Here is a 20673-nt window from a genome sequence, read left to right on the forward strand (position 1 = left end):
ACATTCAGATAAAAGTTTTAGGGAAAATTACCTTTACATGGCAACGTATTACATGTGGTCATCTTAAAATCACTAGGAGAGTTACACACATAACATTATAATATATTCTTTTGTGTATATGTTACGCCGAATGTGCGAAATTGACTATTACATGAAATGGGCTAAATTTTGCCTAAATCATGAAAAATGCAAGCCCGTTGCCTTATTCATGAATTAGACAAAATATCTGGTGAGTGCGTGAATTCGTCAGTAAATTTTCTGCCTTGTTCATGCATTGAACAAATTAGATAGTAGCGCTACGGTGGTATTTTTTGCAACTAAACTAAATGTGTGAAATGCTCGTGGATTGGTCAAAATGTATGTATATTATCTATGGTCAAAATAGATGGTCGCGCTACGGTGGTGTTTTTTGCAACTAATCAAACTAACCAAATGTGTCAAATGTCATTGATTATAATATAAAAATATACCAATCAATAACTACAATGACGTTCATATCGATTTACTATGCGCAAAAAAACTAGAACTATAATATGATAACGGATGAATTTTATTAAAAGGTATTTTCGCGATTTGATTCGTGCTTGGGTATCGATCGTGCAATGGTCGATTGTATGTTTTTGATAGTTTGTTGACACTTGTTAGCTAACCTCAAAATGGACATTCAGTTGAATAATTCAGAATTTCAAAACCTAACCTAACCTAATAATAATAATATTATATTATGTCCAATTATAACTAATAAAACCATCCGTATTAAATTTACTTTTTCTACTGTCATGTTGACAGTTTAAGAATTCCATGCCCTGGTGAATTCATGTACTCGGCAGAAAATTTACCTAATTCATGAATAAGGCAACAGGCTTGACTATTACATGAATTAGCCAAAATTTAGCCCATTTCATGTAATAGTCAATTTCGCACATTTGGCGTAACATATACGTCATATTAAAAAAATGTGGAAAGCGAAAAACTATATATATCTCAGCATTCAGGAAACACATATATTATTAAATAGATCATTAAATTTCCTTTTTACACTACAACATGTCATTAGGTGCAATGACAGTAGTGTAGTAGTAGTGGAACAGTGGTGTAGCAGTAGCAGTGAAATAATCACAGGCGTTGAGAAAATCACATAGATGTGTTGTGATCTCACCGGGAATTGAACCGGATATCCTCCAATGATAAGACAGTGCCATATGCATTAGAGTCATTAAACTATGAAGGCCGCTTTACTGATAAGTGTACACAGTAACGCAATGCTAAGCGAGAAGCTAATAAGATTAACTTAAGCGTGCTCGAATTTATTATATAATATGTATTAATTTTAACTTTGTGTGTTTCATATTAGCGAAAGCTACTTCATATGAAATTACGACCAAAGTCATGTGTATAGAAAACAAAGATTTGACTAAGTAAATATGTCACTCAATTCTGTGCACTACACAGAATTGTTTTTGAAGAACTAGGGATACTCCAATGATCCTTCTGCAAATGTGGTGCCGAGAAAACTGTGGAAAACGTGATAGTTTGTTGAGTGGGATTGCCGAGGCGTGATTGGGAAGAGTCTAAGTATATCCTTCTCATGGACACGACAGAAGAAGTGTCATGGAAATTGAATTGGTGAATCTGTCAGAGGACGAGTCTGTGGCCAATATACAGATGATGCAGTGTGGAGAATCAGTCTAGTATAACTATACCAAGATTTGAAAACGCTTAGGAAAATCGGCTGAGTCTAGTGTACACCGGCGGATACGCATATGTAAGAAATCCGCCGTAAAGAAACTCTGGGGCGATAGTGTGATGATAGAGGTTGCGAGAAAAGGAATACAGGATGTCATGATTCGACACAAGTTCAAGATAATATTGTGTATGTGGGTATATAAAAGAATATTTTTCTATACAATAGATTAATTTTAAAATACCTACTTTATTAAATGTTTTATACTATTATGAATATTATCTAGAGTTCGAAGCTGTGTTCTGCTTAGTGGATTGTAGATATGAGGTGATTTTTTAAAAATAGAAATTAAAATGCTAAACTTAGTATGTATTGTTTAAGGTTGAATGTGTGTTGAAATTACGATAATATATTGCCAAGAAAGGATAAGATTCTCTAAAACTTTATAAAATATAAAATACAATATGCTAATTTAGGTGGGAGTGCAAAAATTTGTTGCAGTGTAACATGCTAGAACATTGCTTTCAATATAATAAATTATTTATTACAGCATATTAATAAGTAGTGCAATTTTAATATCATACAAAATGTGCAAAATATGTAATCACAGTATGTGATAATAATTATGTACTATGAAATCATGCAAAAGATAAACAAAAATTGCAATATTGAATTTACTGAACTGCAGTGTCCATAATAATTCTATGATACAAAGTGAATTTGAAACATTTTAAACTTCTCAATATACATTTATATAATTTATGAAATATTAACTTTGATTGCTTATCTGCAACTACTGATGTAGCGAGATGCAAATTTTAATTTAAAATGTATATATAGGTCACTTTGCCAAGAGTAACATCCTCAAGGAATCTTCTTTGCGTTCGATTGCATTGAAGTCAATATTATGTGTAGAAAAACTTACTCTTCAACTGGAAGAATGGCGTCCAAGACGTAGGTTCCTCCGTCTTTGTCGTTGTTTGGTGAGGTCTGGGAAACTTGTCTTGTGGAACGGCTGTTGGCTCGGTGGTCGCATTTCACATTGATATCTAATTCTTTACACTCCCTGGTTCCTGCATTACCATATGAGAAAATATTATTTAAAATGCAATCATGTTACTTAATATACATATTTTTTTTAAATTATTTTTTAATCAGCCAGTTACACGATAATTCAGATTCAATTATCGCTCCATATTTTAATCAAATGGTGGTATTTAAGTCAAGGGGCTTTAAGATATTCATGAGAATGAAATTTATTATTGAAAGACTAATATTATTACCGTCAACATAGTATGAGCAGAAGTTCCAGTCCCTGTTGAGTTGGTTGACAGCGTTCCTGACCTTCTGTCTCAAGACTCCTTGACCGGCTTCGTTGCAAAGCACCGAGCTGGGGAACAGCATGGACACCTTGAACACTCGCTGGGCTGGGGTAGATGCTGTAAACGTCAACACGCTTCATTAGTATCTATATAAGTATTATATTATAACTAAGTGGAAAGCCCATCCGAGGATTTAAATTAGGAGTTAATAATTTAAGAACATACTCTGGTATATATAACATGGTATGACTTACGCGAACAAGCAGGGAAGAGCATGGGCAATGTCGGATCGATGGTCGGTCTCCAGAAGCCTTCAGCTCCGCACGTGTAGAAAGGCGGAACCTGTTGTGAGAACCTCAGTCCTGTTTTGCAAGCTATCTCGCACACCTTGAACTGACCTCCCGCACCCCAGTCGCGGCAAGATTGAGAACCTCCCACCGGATCGCTCAGCGTAGGACAGAATTCAGCTGGAAACATTCAAATTTGTCAAGTCTTAGTATGGTGTCACCATGTCATGTTCAATGTAGAATAAAGCAAGAAGAATTCATGAGAACTTTTTGAGGAATATTATATGTATTTATGAAATATTGTTGTTTGCAATTTGTATATATTTTTCATCTAAATAATCTAAATAAATAATGACATTGCGTAAAAAACTTGTTTTAAGCTTGTAGTACTAATGCAGGGTGTTTTTATCCAGTGCAGCCCTGGCAAATGAATTTCAGAGAATAATAATGTGATGTTTGCTAAAAATGAATTTGCAATCCAGCTCATTCATTCATTAGAAGAGACACCAGTGGATCTATTCTATACACAAGACTGCTTTCGGCCGCTATCTAGGGTAGGAAAGTATCCAAGTCTTATCATAACAATTACAATAAGTTAGTAGTAATTGTTACAATAAGTGCTCACCATTTTAACAGCACCTCTCTTGGCTGTGATAAATTTTAGAGTGAGATAGACGGTTTTGACAGTTCAGATGGCTAATTTATTGTATTTGTTACAATAAGTGCTAATATTTCGATACTTTCCTAATCTAGATAGCTGCAGTAGAGGCCGAAAGCAGTGTCGTATATAGAATAGATGATCAGGAGTCATATCGGATCCAAGACCTATAAAATCTTTTATCTCCTTGTTCACATTTTTAAACTTCCTCCTTAACCCCTTCATCACAGATCATCATATTATATCAGACAAAGAGATGAAAGTATCCGTAGATACATTTGTGATGGTTGGTATTTAAACCTATTATAAGAGCACTTGAAAATAGACGTAGATGCAGTACATGTAAATCAATATTTGATTCACATCAAATTATCACAATGGCAGGAAAATATTATAACTTCATTTAAAGGTAATAAACAATCTTTTAATACATACATAAGAGAGTAACTTTGAAGGTACAAGTAGCAGCATTTCCAGCTTGATCCAGAGCGATGTAAGCAATGTCATAGGTTCCCCACAGCAAGGTCTGTCCCGGTCGGTATCCTGATTTCTCCTCCACCTTGGCGATGCCGACATTGTCGCTGAACTGCGGCTCGTCCCAGTTCACCACGGCTGAACCGTTCTTGGCGATCACCCACAGGTCTCCTGGGCAGTGTTCTACTTTGGGTGGGATCTGAAACAAACAAGTTGTATTTATTTTCTATATAGACACTATATCACTTTGATTGACCAAAGTAGATTTTCTGATGACAAAAATATCAACTCCTTTTAGATAAATCTTAATTTTGATTCAACATTTCAACTAAAGTATAATAATCCTCAATAACTTATAACAGCACCAAAAAATTAACTTTTTAAAAACTAAGCTTTTACATTACTATTATTGTTACTAATAGAACAATAAACAGAACATAAAATGGACGTATGTTGGATTTATATGACAAATAATATTTCGTTTGACAGGCGTCATTTGCACCCGCGACCCGCAATCCGCGCATCGCCTAGCAACGATCTTTTTAGACCGTGCCTCAACTAATGCATGGCCTTAAGTACAGAATAATTACACTGTTAAATTATTATTATTTTCAAAATATTATTTTACTTTCATGACCTGAAGTAAATTGAATTGTATTACATATTATAAATTACATATTATGAGAATATACCTTATCAACTTGCAACTGTTGGCATTTATTCCCGGCGTATCCGTTGGGGCAAACTCTCTGTCCGCAGCGAGACGGCACACTCCTCTCGACCCCTCCGATGGTGTCTTCGTATCCTGCCCATGTCAATATGAGTCCGTTATAGAGGACGGGTTCAGTTCTGCAATCTCTGACTTGTTTTTGGATATCGTTGGTAACGTCCAGAGCGCGGTTCCACACTTGCACCTTGGTCAGATGGCCTTGGAATCCGGACTCTGTGTACGCCTTAGGATTGTCAGCTTGTGGTTTGCCAAGGGTGACCCAGGTACTGTAAATAATTTATATTATTTAGATAAGAATTTCAATTATTTACAGTAATAAATTGCTATCATAAATAAAATTTTTTACAAGTTTAATTTAGCAGTTTCAATTATTTCATCTTTTCCATGTGTACCATTTCATGCAATAAATATTATTTTGAGAACTCACTATTGAGGTAGTTTCCTCCCGCTTCCGTAGCCTTCGATCTTGCTGGAAATGAGGCCCTCGGTGATGAGGATGATCTCGCCGCCGCTTGCTCCATCCCACACGAGAGCAATGTGATGCCACTGGCCATCATTGATGGTGGCATACTCCCCAAAGCTTAGGTAGACATCTTGCAACTCAGGGAACAGAGACACTTGTATACCATTCGAGTGGGCCTGGACCGCAGAGCGTCTTCCGCTGGGAATATGAGGTGAACTGAAATCAAAAGATTAACAATATAGTGTGAAGGTTGAACCACCTCAAAATTTTGAGAAAAGTATTTTAAGAATTATAATAATATATAGTATAATATTACATTTGCTGTCATAGATGGTTTATTGTTTATGTCAGTTAACTTACTTGACGGTGTAGAGAGTGAAGAAGATGCCTGCTTCGTCTGGTTGGGTGAACTGGACCCACATGGCGATGGTTAATCCTTGAGTCTCTCCAGTATAGAATGGCACTACTTGAGCGGCGCTTGATCTCAATGGATCGCTGAAGTACAGGTCATAGTCCACGCTGATTGCTGAGGATTGAAAAACCAATAGGATCAGACAGATAATAAAATTATTAAACTTTTGTTTGAACCACTGTTTTTTCTACCATCCAAAACCTGGATCAATATACAACGATAATACTTGGGTTTAACAGAGTTGAATTCAAATGAAATAATATGTCATAAATAACAGTCATTATACAACTAAGTTTAAGATGTCAATCTTCTCGTTGTACAAGGGTCGTGTGAGGTAATAATTCATTTAAGTAAATCATGAGAATCTGAATCGTTACAGAGTAACAGTGATCGTCAAGGTAAGTGCCCAGGTATCATCTATTTTACACTCCTAGCACCTCCCCTTGCGATTACATCCCATCCGTTAATACAATCCACTGCTTCTATTATAACTTTTGTGACAAACAATTATAATTGTTAGGTATTTCAAAGTATTCTTACATTTTCGGCAATCGTCTCCTGTCAAATTGAACGGACACTGGCAGAAGAATCTTCCAGGCAGATCAATGCAGGTGGCCGATGGCGGGCAAGAGTTGTCTTTGCAGTCCACGATATCCTTGTCGCAGTTTTGCCCGGTGAATCCGGCAGCGCAGAGGCAGGTGTAGCCCTCTCCCTCATCGGTGCATGTGGCTCCATTCATGCAGTTGCCGGCCTCGCAGGCATCATATTCGTACTGGCAACCGACTCCCTTGTAGTCGCTGGAGCAGGAGCAGTTGAGTCCGGAGCCGAAATCCTGGCACTTTCCGCCGTGCATGCACGGGCTGCCGATGCAACGTTCTGGTGCTGTCTCGCACTGCTTGCCGTCGGTTCCACTCGGGCACCTATCAAATAATAAATATAATGAATTATTAACCATTATGAAGATATACATGCAACTAATGCAGACACATGGCATTGCAATGGACATGCGTAGACGTGCGTCGACGCCGGGTCTTATTTGATTTCAACTGGATCTGATTAGAATCACCAATTGGATAAAACAAATCCTAACAAATTCTAATCGGATGCAATCAAAATCAAACATGACCTGTGTCAACACACGTCTACGCACGTCGACTGCAATGCCGTGTGTCTGCGCCCTTACATGTAAGTAAACACCCGAGATGAGGAACACCTGTAGGTGTGAGATAGGCAATGTGTAACCAAAAAATCGGAACAATTGATCGAATTCATAAGAGATTCTACACTGTTTTAAGTACATAATGAAATGTAGGAAATGGTAACTATATAAAATATAATATTTTGTATTGGCAGCACTGAATACATTATTGGTGCTTAGAAATAAATTTCACAAGAAAATAGGTAGTTAATTCAACTATCAAATTTATCACTTCCATAGAAGAAGGTTTCATCTTTGGGTCTAAACACATTGGGTAAAAATTAATGAAATCATTTGAATATTTTGAAAACATTATAATTATCTGGTTTACTTACACACAGAAATAGTCTTGGAACAAGTCAATGCAGACAGCGTCATTTTGGCAAGGTAAGTTTGTGCAAGTGCCAATGTCATTCTGGCACTTGTCTCCGCCCCAGCCGGGCAAGCAGCTGCACTTGAAGCCACCGACATCATCCTGGCAGGACCCTCCGTTGAGGCAGGGATCGTTAGCGCAGTCGTCCATGTTGTTCTCGCAGTTCTCTCCCGAGTAACCCTCGCGGCACATGCACATGAATTTGTTGTCCAGATCCACACAACGATCTGTACCTACAGGGTTGCAGGGCTCGTTTAGGCACTCATCGATCTCCGCCTCGCACTGTAGACCCACAAATCCTGGTCGACACTTACAAATGAATCCATCGAGTTGGTCAACGCAAGACGCACCGTTCTGGCAAGGGTTCGAAGCGCAATCGTCAACGGTGTGCTGACATGTCTTTCCCGTGTAACCAGCCTCGCAGTTACATTTGAATCCATTCACGATATCAAGGCAGTGTCCTCCGTTTTCGCAAGGAGACCTCGCGCAGTCGTTGATGTTTACATCGCAAGACAGGCCGGTCCATCCTGGATTGCAGACGCACTCATGGGCGAAAAGTCTGTCTACGCAGATTCCGTTCTTGCAGGGCTCTGAAGCACACAGATTGATCTTTTCCTGACATCTCTTTCCGGAAAAGCCTGGTGGGCAAGAGCAGCTGAAATCGGCGACCAAATCGGTGCAGTTGGCTCCTAAAAGACAGGGTTTCTCGGCGCAGTCGTCAGTGTTGACATCGCACTTCTGTCCTTCCCATCCCGGCAAGCACTCGCATTTGTAGCGACCTTGTTGCAGGGCGATGCAAGTGGCTCCGTTCGTGCAAGGATTGCTGTTGGCGCTGCAGGGATCAATCTAAAATAATAGACAGAATATTAAATAATGAAGAAATCACAACATCGTTAAGATCAGTACTGTGCTGCTGATCAGAGACTTGGAAATTAATTTTCATCTTGGACTCTTTGACCCTTTCTGTCAGGATGGTATTTAGTGACATCCCAACAATCGTGAGATCTATAAGATATTCAATAAGCCTAGTGTCATCGAATTTATCAAAATCCAACCATGCGATAGGTTCGCAACGTGACACGTATGGAAGTTCATTTGGTTAACCAGAAGGAAAATTGAGGGCAGGAAGAACACAGCTTCGATAGCTTGATGGTATACAGACAGACTTCCGAGCGTTGGGTGTAATTGAGAGTGAAAGTTCCACATTGAGCTTAAGTCCTACAATTTCTGTAACTAATAGTGACGAATGCCTTTTATAATTTTATTTTACAAGCAAGCTTTTGAAATTTTAGATTAACGCATCAATATATTCAATAAAAAATTTAACAGAAAAGCCTTATTCGTAATATTACTGTTGGAAAAGTTATGCTTCCAGTTCTCATGTTTTTTCTAAGCCGTGTCGAAATAATAAGAAGGACTTACTGTGACATCGCAATCATTTCCAGTGTAACCTGCCCTACAGAGACAGGTGTGGTTATTATATCCGGGTTCGTCTTTGCACATGGCTCTCTCGGGGCAAGTGTCATTCTTGCAGTCAGATTTCTCCTCTTGACAGTTGATTCCGGCGTAGCCGGGCGGACAAGTGCAACGGTATCCTTGCGGCAGATCTGTGCAAGACCCTCCATTATAACACGGCTGACTGGCGCATTCGTCCATGTCAATCTCGCAACGTCTTCCGGAGAATCCGGCCGGGCAGTAACATTGCACGCCGTGTCCTTTGGGAATACAGAGACCGCCGTGCTGGCAGGCTGAATTTGAACATTCAACAGGGATGCATTCTTCTGTTCCGGTTGATCCGATGTTTGCCGTTTTCATGTTGGATGGGCATTCGGTGCAAGTGGTCTGGCCGATGGTGTTCTGGAAGAAATTCCTAGGGCACTGAGAGCAAGGGGCGAGGCCGGTGGGCGAGTACATGCCGGTGGCGCATTTAGCTCGGCAACGGTCTCTGCCGGGAGCGGCGGGCTGGTAGGTGAAAGTGTTAGCGGGGCACGCTTGGCAATCTTTGAAGCCGCCTGATGGTGGCTCTCCAGTGTAGCTATTCCTGGGGCACTCGAGGCAAGGTACCAAGCCGGTCGGGGAGTAGGTTCCGTATCCACAGACCGGGATACACTGGTCGACACCCTTTGAGCCTTCCTCTCGGGTGAATGTTCCCTGAGGGCATCGGTTGCATAGTCCTTGTCTGGCCTTATTCTGGTAGAATCCTCTCGGGCACATCGTGCATTGTTTTTGTTTTTCTCCTGCATAAGTTCCGGCAGGGCAGTGTACTGTAAATTAATATGTAATACATAAAAAATTAATGACTGACATTGTATCACAAAAATTACCTAGTATTCGCCACATTGCATTTAGCTAATAGAATTCGATTTTTCCAACAGTCCTTTATAAGTGTTTGTCCTTAACAATGATGCAGCTTAGAATACCACTTCATTGTTGAGTTTGTTTTCTCACGGATGAACATTCAGAACCTTGTAGTATTAAGCTATAAGCTTGTGAAATATATATATTTTTTTTTATCATTTAAGTGTTATAAAAAGATTTATCGCAGAAAAACTGAGACATTTTATAATAATCTAATCTAATGGAACTGTTTGATCAAAATAAATAAAAGTGGCTAGTCAGTATAATGTGACGAGATACTTACAGCATCGTGGTACATCGTTGGTGTCCATATTCAACACTTCTCCAACGCTGCAAGTGAAGCCTCTGGTGATGGAACTCCTGATGGCTCTCAAAGGCGGACACTGGTTTCCGATACTCGACACATTCAAGAGAGGCTCGATGAGGGCACTGGCATATGGCACGGATAAGTCGAAGATCAGGTTCAAAGTCGATCCACAGAGGTCATACAGTTGTGGTTGTTTCACGCTTGGGGAAATATCGAGGACAAAGTCCATCTTGACCACGTTCTCGTCCAGGAGTGTGGGGTTGACGTTCAAGAAAGTGACATTAATGTTGATATTAATGGCTGAGCACCGTTGCGTGAGTCTCTCATTCAGGGTGTTGTCGTATTGGGCGAGGAGGTCTTTGTATTGCGGTAAGCAAGCATTTGAGACGGCGCCCAACGCTCGGTACTGCACTCCCGCCACTACTTGGTATGCTGCTTGTTGTGTACCTATTGAATTGCAGACATTAAATATTAGCATTCTTATCTCAGTGTGCTCCTGGCAGATATATCTCAAAGCTTACTAAGTAAAAATTGTAAAAATACATACTTTCTGAGACACAGTCAGGGACGACGGATGTCGGAGTCCATAATCTTTTATTTTCGCAGGCGAAAGTCTTAACAGGCATGCCGTCGGTGAATCGGAATCCTGGTTTGCAAGTTGCGATGCACTGGATTCCTTTGTCACCCGGCAGACAGTTCAAAGCTCCGTTGGTAGGGGCGGATAGTTCCCAGTCAACGCAAGGTGTGGCTTGTACAGATACCTTAAAAAAACATTAAATATTTATTATTAATTATTAAATATATGAAGCATCTAATTCCAAAAAGCGATAAGTCCACATTTGGTCAAAATTGAGAAAAAAATACACAAGTATTCTTTGTATAATTTTACACAATATGTATTGATCTATAAATTCCAAAACCCGACATAACCCTACGAAAAAAAATATTTTAAGTCTCGATTTATGACAAAAAGCGCCAAGTCCGTGTTTCATATTATTTAAAGCTTGGTTGATTTCCCGCGTGTTTAAGTCAACCAATAAGGGTACGTTCAATATTGAAAAGGGCGTCTCCCATGCTGTAGCATCTGGTAAACTCATGGCAGTGCCATGGAAATATGTGCCTTATGCGGAGTAAATTTAAAAGTGAGGTACAAATAGCGCCACATCCAATTTTATTTTGCCTATATTTATTACATTTAAGAGTTTATCGGCTGAAACAAATTGCCATTTGGTTCTGATTTCGTCCTAGAATACAACGGAAAAAATAATATTACGTTAAAACAAATAATTGAAGCTTGAAACATAAAAACGTTGTTTCCCCAAAATATTGAATTGTGGACGTGTCGCTTTTTGTAATTAGACGTCTCATATCTTAGTTTCATATGCTCTGTATAACTAACTTTAAATTAAAATTGACTGTTTTATTATATTAAATATGTAACAATTAATTATCAGTGCAAATAAAATAAAGTAAAAAATTATGTTATAGTTAACTATCGATTCATCGGAGTACATGAAAAAATCTATTCTCCAGATAATTGGTTTCCTGATCAGCGCTAATGTAAATATTGTATATAGTCACTATTGCAGACAATGTTGTATGTTCTTTACGCATTCATAGTTCCTGTTCAAGCTATCAAACTTTACTCTAAATAATGTAATGATATAAAATTCAAAATATCAATGAAGTAAGTACTACAAAGCAAATAATCATAATATTTTAGTGTTGAATATTTACAGATTACAATCAAACTGACTAAATGTGCGATCTATAAAAATAAAAAAAACAATAGTGGATCATTTAGTATTTACATACAAATACAGCAAAACTTAAACATACAGTGCGAAAATGATATGTTGAAGTGTCATGGCCGTCGTGGCGCTGTGATCTATGGCAGTATTGTAGTTCTCGAAACGGCCACGCATCACGTTAAACTCGCTGCAGTATAGTATAAATAATTAAGTCATAATGAAATATCATTAACAAACCTGGAAGTTACATTGCGCCTTGTTTCCATACTTGTCAGATGCGATCACGGTAACATTTTCGAATCCTCGAATCGGGATAATCGCTCTGTCAGGTACGAACTTCAGATACACTTCTCCGGAAGCATCTGTTGTGTTGATTCTTCGCCTTGTATCGTTGAAGTTAACAGCATAACTGTCTTGCTTGTCGACCAATTCGATGACGTAACTTTGAGGGCAGCTCAGTTTGGGCGGGGTGTTATCGGGCACGGTGATGTTGACCTCGCAAATGGCAACATTTCCATCGTAGTCAAAAGCGACGTATTTGACGACCATGTTGTCGAACACTTGAATCGGCGTTTTGAAATGCTGCGGGGTAACTTCTAATCGAGCGATGGATCCTGAGTTATCGACGGCAGTGGGTTCGGTGAAGTTGATCGGCAAGAATCCTCCGTTTACATCAGTTTGCACTATGAGTGGTTGTTGAGGGCAGTTCTGGAATACTGGTGGCTCATTATCTATGAAATAAACAGATAAAGATTATTTTATATTCATGTTCCTTGTACTTTATTTATTTAAGTTTGGAGGCAGATATTTGATAATAAGACTTTAAACTATAATAGAAGGACTTTTATACACCATTTCTATTATGACATTTGGACATATCTACCAAACAAATGAAGCAAGGTTAAGTTGATAACCTGCACAGATATTAACATTACTAAGTTGGCATTTTCGATTACCTAACTCAAGCAATGGCTGCCACTTTTTTATATTCATTGTGGTTACGTTGTTGACTTACTCGTGTACAGTTATAAACTATTTCAAGAAGGATTTTTCAACTACAAACCAATAAGTTCAGTGTGAGGCTCCGCTGCATAGCGCGTGCTCATGTTAAACTTGTCGGTCTCTATATAATAATGCCGAAGTATTGTACATATTACTGGCTGCCTATCTACTCATTGTGACTTATTACATAATTAGTTAAAACATGTAAGAATATAGAAATACAAGTACACAGTGTTTATATTTATATGTTATAAATAATATTACATATTATATTTAATGAATAAAGCCATCACAAACTTTTAATCATAGTAAAGAAGTTGACGTGTTGCATTGCCATTCTTACATCATTGAATATAATATCTTTCATTTACTTAGAACGAAGAAATTATTAATGCATTACTAACGTATAATCCAAATAGGTAAGAAGAGTTTGTATGGATTTTTAACACAACAAATCTCATTCCTTCAACACTCTTGAACACAATATAAGTAATTAGTTATATTGAAATATTAACAATGATGAAAGTTGCTACTCACCAACACAGGGAGAATATCCGTAATCGTATCCCAAAAGTGGTTCCACAGCTGGCTCGTCACATCCCATCAGTTCCACCTTGAGGCAAGCATTATCCATGAAGCTGACGATGCCCAAAATAACAAATCTCGCCTGAACGTATTTCGGCAGAGTGATCATAGCAAGTTCACCATAATTTCCAGGATCTCGCATTGTAAGATTGAAGTTAGGGAAGTACACGACGTAGTTCTCGCTTTCGGCTTGTTTATAGAAGAATCGGATCTCGGTCGGTCTGCCGACGATGTCTGATGTCACGACACCTTTCACCAGAATGGCTTTGACTCGGTAAACTTTTCCCAAATCGACGCTGACATAAGTGAACGCCTCTTGTTTTCCGCACCAACCGGTGACGGAGTTCAGTCTGATATTCCTGGCTTCGTAATTCGGTCTTTCGGACGTTGCGTTGATGGCTGAGTCGGGAATTCTTCCGGAAGCGAGGCCGAGGGGTCGGATGACTTTACATTCGGGTTCTCTGACGCAGGTGATCGGTCTCGGGTTGATGAGGATGTAGCCGGGCCTGGAGCATCCGAATAGAACTTCGGAGCCTTGTTCGTAGCTACGTGCGATTTGTAAACCGTCCGCCGGGCGTCCGGGGTCTTCGCAGACTGGACCCTCGCAGCGGAGATCACCAAAGTCCCAAATTCCATTTCCTTGGCATCTACAATTATGAAACAGTGATTAAAAATACTGTATTTTTGAAATTGTACAATTTTATATTAGGAATACTGGCAGCCTGCTCTGTTTTGGGATACAAACTTATGATTAGAATGCCATCTTGTATTAAATTCAATATGGACATCAAAGTCTTAACAAATTGAAAATGTCATTTAAGTTTAAAAATGAGCGCATGCAAAATTCAATACTGTTTGCCTTAAATCTCATTTTAGTGATCTCAATTCAATATAATTGACATCACAGTATATATTATGTAAATGTAATATATTTTGTAAATCAAACATTGCAAGTATTTTGAAAGAAAAAATTTAAATGTTATAATGTATACCTGACAACATTGTCATGTTTGCTTGTCTGTCCAGCCAATTTGAATGTATTTTGGCAACCGAAGAAGAAGGAGCTTTGATACTTGGTGTCCTGGAACTGTCCGTATTCAGCGCCGGGCGTCGGTTGAGGTGTGCCGCATTCCCTTCTCGGGCATCCTGGTTGAGTTCCTGACAGCCAGTACTCGGGTAAACCCTACAATTTAAAATAGTAAAATGTTATTTCAAATAAAACAGAAGGTATTCAGAAATTAATGCTATATTTCATCAAACAACATAGCAAATCTCAGAATTAAAACATATTATTGTCATTGTAGCAAAATATGGCAGTGTTTATTAGGAGGTTTAACTCACCGGTTTAGGGTCATAAACGCACTGTCTGAATCCAGATGAAGCAGTGTTTCGCAGATATCTTCCAGGAGTTTTACAGGTGATGGTGACATTATCTCGGAATGGCACCAGAACACTCTCAGGGTCGGCTCGGATGATCGATAGTCCATCGTTACGGTCGTCGGATAATGTTACGCATCGAGCATCTATAAATAATTTGAATAAACTTTTACTTATTGTTGTATTATCAGAAGTTTTCAAAACAAAAAGAAACATTTAAAAAATTATAAACTTGTCGGTCTCTAGCATAGAGGTATTAAATACAGTCTCTAGGTATAATGCTATCTAGGACAGTCCATATAAAATATTTTGAATGATGTTCGGACTTACATTGACATTCAGGCATTGTTCCATTCCAGTTTCCAGTCGAGGAGCATAAGAGAGCTGAAGACCCGGCCATGACGTATCCAAAGTCGCACTGGAACCTCACCAAGTCACCGAAGTGGTATTTATCCTTTGTGGAGAGGAGTTTTCCGTTTTCGGGGGACAAGAGAGTGGGACACATGACAGGTACGCAGGATTTGTTTCTTTGGAAGGTATCTCCGTCTCTCTCTCCAGATTCGGAGAGTTCGATTTCGAATCCTGCCGTTCCGTTAGCGGTGTACAGCTCATAGCCGACATGACAAGCGCAAGAGAAGTTTCCAGGGCTAAAAATAAACAAATAAACACTTAATTCTCACCCTTTTTTATATACTTACATATTACATTTATTTTAATTTATTTAATTTTTTTTCATTTTTCATCAAATTTGGGATCACAGAGATTATCAATATAATTTTTTATCGTAAATATTTTACTAAAATAAAATTATATCGTCATAAATTATACCAATGGTTTTATAAATGCGATTAAAAATTAATAAATGTAAAAAATCTTAACACCACTGCACATTCATGTACCGAAATATGACTATATTCTAAAACATTAGAGTGAGAGGTTTAAAAGAATACTATTTTATGTAACAAAAATACTTTATGCAGTCATCAAATGTTTGAAATAAATATAAAGGATAATAAGGCTTCAAAATTATATAAATAGATTAACTACAACGTTTAAGGAGTGTCCAGGATCATGGTTTGAAAATACAATAAAAACTCAATTTTGACCTACGACGAGCATGTGGGCCGTTAATGCAAAAAACTAAATGATAAAAGATAAGCACAAAAAGCAGATAGAAATAGAAGCAATGAACCCTGGCATGACTTATGACAATTTAATAAATTTTTTTTATGTAAGTATTGTAAATCTTTTTTCCAAATATAAATGGAACATTGTAACAGAATCTAAAATAAAATTAACTTTGGTGACCTAATATTATTAAGTTTTAATGATTATAAAACTATGAAAAACAGTGCATCCTTTAAAAAAAAATGTAGTAAACCCAAATCTTATATTAAATAAAAATCACTGTATATATTCAGTAAGAAATTGTTGACCCACAAAAGTCAATCTATCAAGACGATGAGTTAACATATGTGATTTTTATATTCTGATATTAATTTTTTATTTAAATTTTTTTAAATTAAATTTAAAGTTACCATAATATGTCACAGAACTTCAATAATTCAGTACACTCAGTCAACTAAAAGATTGATATAACTATTTTTACCTATTGATACACTTCTGATCGCATCCACCGTTATTCTTGTCACATTCGTTGACATCCGAACACTCGAGTCGTGTGCATCCCATCACTTCAATCTTCAAACAAGGCGCTCCGACGTAATCTTGAATCTTGAACCTGATGTATTGCGCCTCGATGGGCATCGGCAGATTCAGGACGGAGAGAGTGGGCTCCAGGATGCGGAACTCAACGGCGGTGCCATCCGGATTCGTGTAGTCTTTGAAGACGTCAGTCAAATCGTTGGTGTACTAAAAAAAATACATCAATAGTATCAATCATCATTGATGAAGGCAGAATAATTGAATGTCAATGAACTTGCCATATACGAAAGAAAACAGTTACGCTGTGTTCCTTTTGCCAAATGTGTAATTATTTGCACTAATTTATGGGCATCACAATAATTTGTAATACAATGAACCTGTGATTCACCACTCGGTTAATTGTCTAGATTGTTTATTTTTGACAGCGCTTTTTTGCCTCCTCCATTCATTTTAGAGAAGTGTAATCAACACTCTATAATTTATATTGATAGCGAATTCCTTTATATTTATTCGACTGTCTAAAATGTTCGCATGTTTGCTAGTTGAGCTGTCACTTTTGCGGCAATAAATCATTTCTATAGGTGGGCACTTAAAAGTATCTTATTCCATTATAAATCAAATTTTATCTATTTTTTTAATACCGTAATTAAAATTAATCAAAATGTTGGTTACCTGAATTCTGACAGCTGAAGTAAAAGCGAGATTGCCATCTGCCCTCATCACGCTCATGGTTCGGAATCCTCTGATGATAGCGGGCGCTTTTAAGTCGATAAGAACCCAATTGGTCCCGGGTTCAATATTGTTTCCACACCAACCTCCACCATTGTTAAGTCGAACCATCTAAAATGACAATTCAATATTAAATGTTGTCACAATGAAGATAATAATATCTAATACATCTGTACCGTGGAGATAGATCATTAAAATTATATATCTTTTTCCAAAAACAATTAAAAATAATAATTCATTGATAAATATATTATAATTTATTATTAGAAACCTATTTGATATTAGCGTTGATTATGCGTAATGTCGAGACCTCATGACTGCATTTTCTCTCTCTTGCTTGTATTGTCTAAGTCTCGGATGAATAAATACAAATTAGGAAGACAAGAAACGTATTTGGTCTTCCAAGTTCATTACAATTTCTGCATACCATTTTTTTCCCCATTACTTTGATAAATCAGTCTTGCACCCACTTTATCAAAGATGCTCGACCCAAGACAAACATATTCCCTGAACACCTATGTGTCTATCAACAGGGTAGTATCAATACCATCTATGAATATCAGTATAGTCTTGAATATTTTTATCTATAGACCATTAATTCACCATCTTGAATAGACAATTATGGTGTCCCCAAAATCTGGGGAGAGGATACATCCTTGGCGAACTCTCTTTACATTCCAAATTATATTGATGACATTTCTTCTAAAATATTGTATTGTGTAGTTACCCCTTTATAGTAACCAAGTTCGGATGCAGAAACTGTGATGGAGTCGTCAGGAATTCCTCCACTGATAAGTCCAAGATCGGCAACGGGTCGGCACTCCAAGCTGGGGAGGAATCCTTCACGGCAAGCGCAGTTGAATCCGCCGGCTACGTTCTTGCATTCTGTTGATGCTATGTCACATTGACTGCTTGAGCATTCGTTTATATCTGGGGAGTGAGAAAAAAACATTTATTATTGTTATTGGAGGCTATCGCAAAACACAAAATCTATCGATTAAGGGCCAGATGCTTAGTGTCGCAATAGGGCCCTATGCAGAGTCATACAGAAATAAGTAGACTAATCATTATGTTTTTAGTTGTCTATAGGTACATATAATATGTACTATTCTATTCCTATTCCAAGTGCTCTTAGTCATACCGATGTAACTACCACTTAAAGTTAGGCGGCTGAAATTGGCCATTTAGTGAGTAGCAACACCACTAAATAGTGATAAAATTAAGAAACACAAGTGATATTGTTGAGTGAGTTTGATATAATTAATAAGCCATAAATATAATTTTGTATAGGTATGTCATGTCAATTAAGTTCATTAATTTACTGACAACATCTTGCATCTTGTCCTTAGAGTTGGATCTGTTTTTCACTTCATTTACTGACATTGTAGTTTTATAATTATTACAAAAGGTATAATGGTGTGTCCACGACAACTAATGAAAAATAATAATACATTATAAGAATGTTTAAACTCTAGATTTAACTAATTTTACTAACCTTCACATCTTGGTGGTTCATCGAACTCTTGGCGCGTTCCACACTTGAGAATACTGGAGCCGATCAGTTTATATCCCTTGAAGCACTGCATTCGTAGCTCGTCCCCGAAGAAATAAACTCTGGTCGGGTCAATGACGAATCCGTTCTTGATCTCTGGGAACTTGGGGCAGATGGCTCGCGTGCAGGTGGGAACGTCTCCCGACCATGTTCCATTGCTCATACACAAGAGGACCGGTCGACCAGACCTGATGTAGCCAGGCTCACATTCGTATCGTACAATCGTGCCGTAGCTACGACCGCCTCCGTTCAAAATGGAAATGTTTGCATGTGGTACATCGGGAAGAGCAACACATTGAGACGCTGAAAATCAAGAATGGATTATAGCAAGAATAAGGGCCTGACGTAATTAAAATTTCTAATAAACAGAACACAAAAATAGTAACCTACTACTTTAGATTTTAAAGACAATGACCAAAAAGATAAAAGATTTTTACCAGGGAACTCAGAAATAATGGGAACTGAAATACCTAACGGGTAAGGAGTAGTGCGTAACCGATCTCGAGTAAGGAATAATCTGGGATAAACTTAAACACGTGTCAAGAATACACCATACGTCGAATACTGACAACTGCTCTCGGTTTATACATTGACGCTCATGCACAATATTGCATGTGCATTTAGCGTGTTTAATTTTCGTAGGACACTCACACAATCAAAACCCTGCATCAAAATGTAGTGTAGCCTATCGGAATTCTATTTATTATCTGTTCTGTGATTTTTACAGTATTACTAACGTTAACAGACGTCAAATTGTAACTATGTTCAACCAAATTGATTCGGGTGTTGATATATTCCACTTGCGTGAGGGTGAGTATAGGTGGATGCTATTTTATAAATTCTTAAAATAGGGTCTCAGCAAACTCGGTGTATTTTCACCGCTTTTGTATGTTCGTATTATGCTCTCTTTTTATATTTTCATTTTTATTCTTTTTATTACTTTTCTTCTTTATAATGATGTCCTTCTTTATGTAATGTCCACAATGTTAAAATAATAAATTGAAATTGAAATACATCCATAAATGAGCATGGTGACTAAAGCAGATAAAATAAAAAAATCTTATTAATGATAGAGTTTCTGCTCTGCAGTACGTCCTATTGCTTATATTGAAATATGCATTGGCTTGTACTACTGGATAGTCTTTATTTACTATTTAATCTCATTATTATATTATCTTACCCAAGCAAGCAGGCTGTCTCTCCCATCTTCCATCAGCTAAGCAAGAAATCTTTTCAATTGGAAATCCAGTCGGGAAGGCGAATCCAGCATAGCATTGGTAGGTGGCGACTCCTCTGTATGTTACGTTTGTTGATCCAATAGAGAATCCATTATCGATTTGGGGTACTGGTCCACAATAAACCTCTGGAAAGTAAAATTATTGGATAAGAGAATAAGTAATTAAATTATGAAGTCAATTCATGAACTTCGTAATATAATTCTGGTTCATAGAATAAATACAAATCTCCTTTCATGATGTTTAATGTGTAATTAACACCTAGTCTAGTAGAAAACTCACCTTGGCATTTGGGAATGTAAGTGATTGACCAATTTCCTCCATTTAAACACTTAGTTGTAATCTTAGCTTTGCCAGTTGCGAATTCTTGTCCCATGGGGCAAGAGAATGTGACGACAGTTCCAAAAGCAGTATCTCGGTTGGAGGCTAAAGCACCTTCGCCAGGTTGAAGTTGGGGACAATCTAAAAAAAAAAAAAACAACGATTATATTATATAAAGTTATTTGATTTG

At 37.7% G+C, this 20673-nt stretch overlaps 1 protein-coding gene across 1 annotated transcript in view; it reads right to left on the bottom strand.

Moving 5' to 3' along the window:
- uif (sushi, von Willebrand factor type A, EGF and pentraxin domain-containing protein uif) overlaps nt 1-20673 on the bottom strand; it is a 199700-nt gene that overhangs the window by 13853 nt on the left and 165174 nt on the right. Inside the window, exons 7-29 of the mRNA XM_085950385.1 lie at nt 20445-20624; nt 20108-20290; nt 18871-19230; nt 18103-18305; nt 17319-17486; nt 16591-16853; nt 15312-15628; nt 14946-15127; nt 14597-14787; nt 13557-14251; nt 12255-12748; nt 10814-11027; nt 10243-10713; nt 9024-9865; nt 7564-8447; nt 6571-6950; nt 5979-6144; nt 5583-5834; nt 5118-5421; nt 4387-4624; nt 3261-3473; nt 2968-3123; nt 2610-2757 (exon numbers count right to left, since the gene is read on the bottom strand). Coding sequence (XP_085806511.1) covers nt 2610-2757; nt 2968-3123; nt 3261-3473; nt 4387-4624; nt 5118-5421; nt 5583-5834; nt 5979-6144; nt 6571-6950; nt 7564-8447; nt 9024-9865; nt 10243-10713; nt 10814-11027; nt 12255-12748; nt 13557-14251; nt 14597-14787; nt 14946-15127; nt 15312-15628; nt 16591-16853; nt 17319-17486; nt 18103-18305; nt 18871-19230; nt 20108-20290; nt 20445-20624 — 7504 coding nt within the window. The remainder of the gene's footprint in view (nt 1-2609; nt 2758-2967; nt 3124-3260; nt 3474-4386; nt 4625-5117; nt 5422-5582; nt 5835-5978; nt 6145-6570; nt 6951-7563; nt 8448-9023; nt 9866-10242; nt 10714-10813; nt 11028-12254; nt 12749-13556; nt 14252-14596; nt 14788-14945; nt 15128-15311; nt 15629-16590; nt 16854-17318; nt 17487-18102; nt 18306-18870; nt 19231-20107; nt 20291-20444; nt 20625-20673) is intronic.

This window comes from Rhyacophila brunnea, unplaced genomic scaffold (genome assembly GCF_057557595.1).
Source record: "Rhyacophila brunnea isolate RB1 unplaced genomic scaffold, BYU_Rbru_1.0 scaffold_10, whole genome shotgun sequence".
NCBI lineage: Eukaryota > Metazoa > Arthropoda > Insecta > Trichoptera > Rhyacophilidae > Rhyacophila > Rhyacophila brunnea.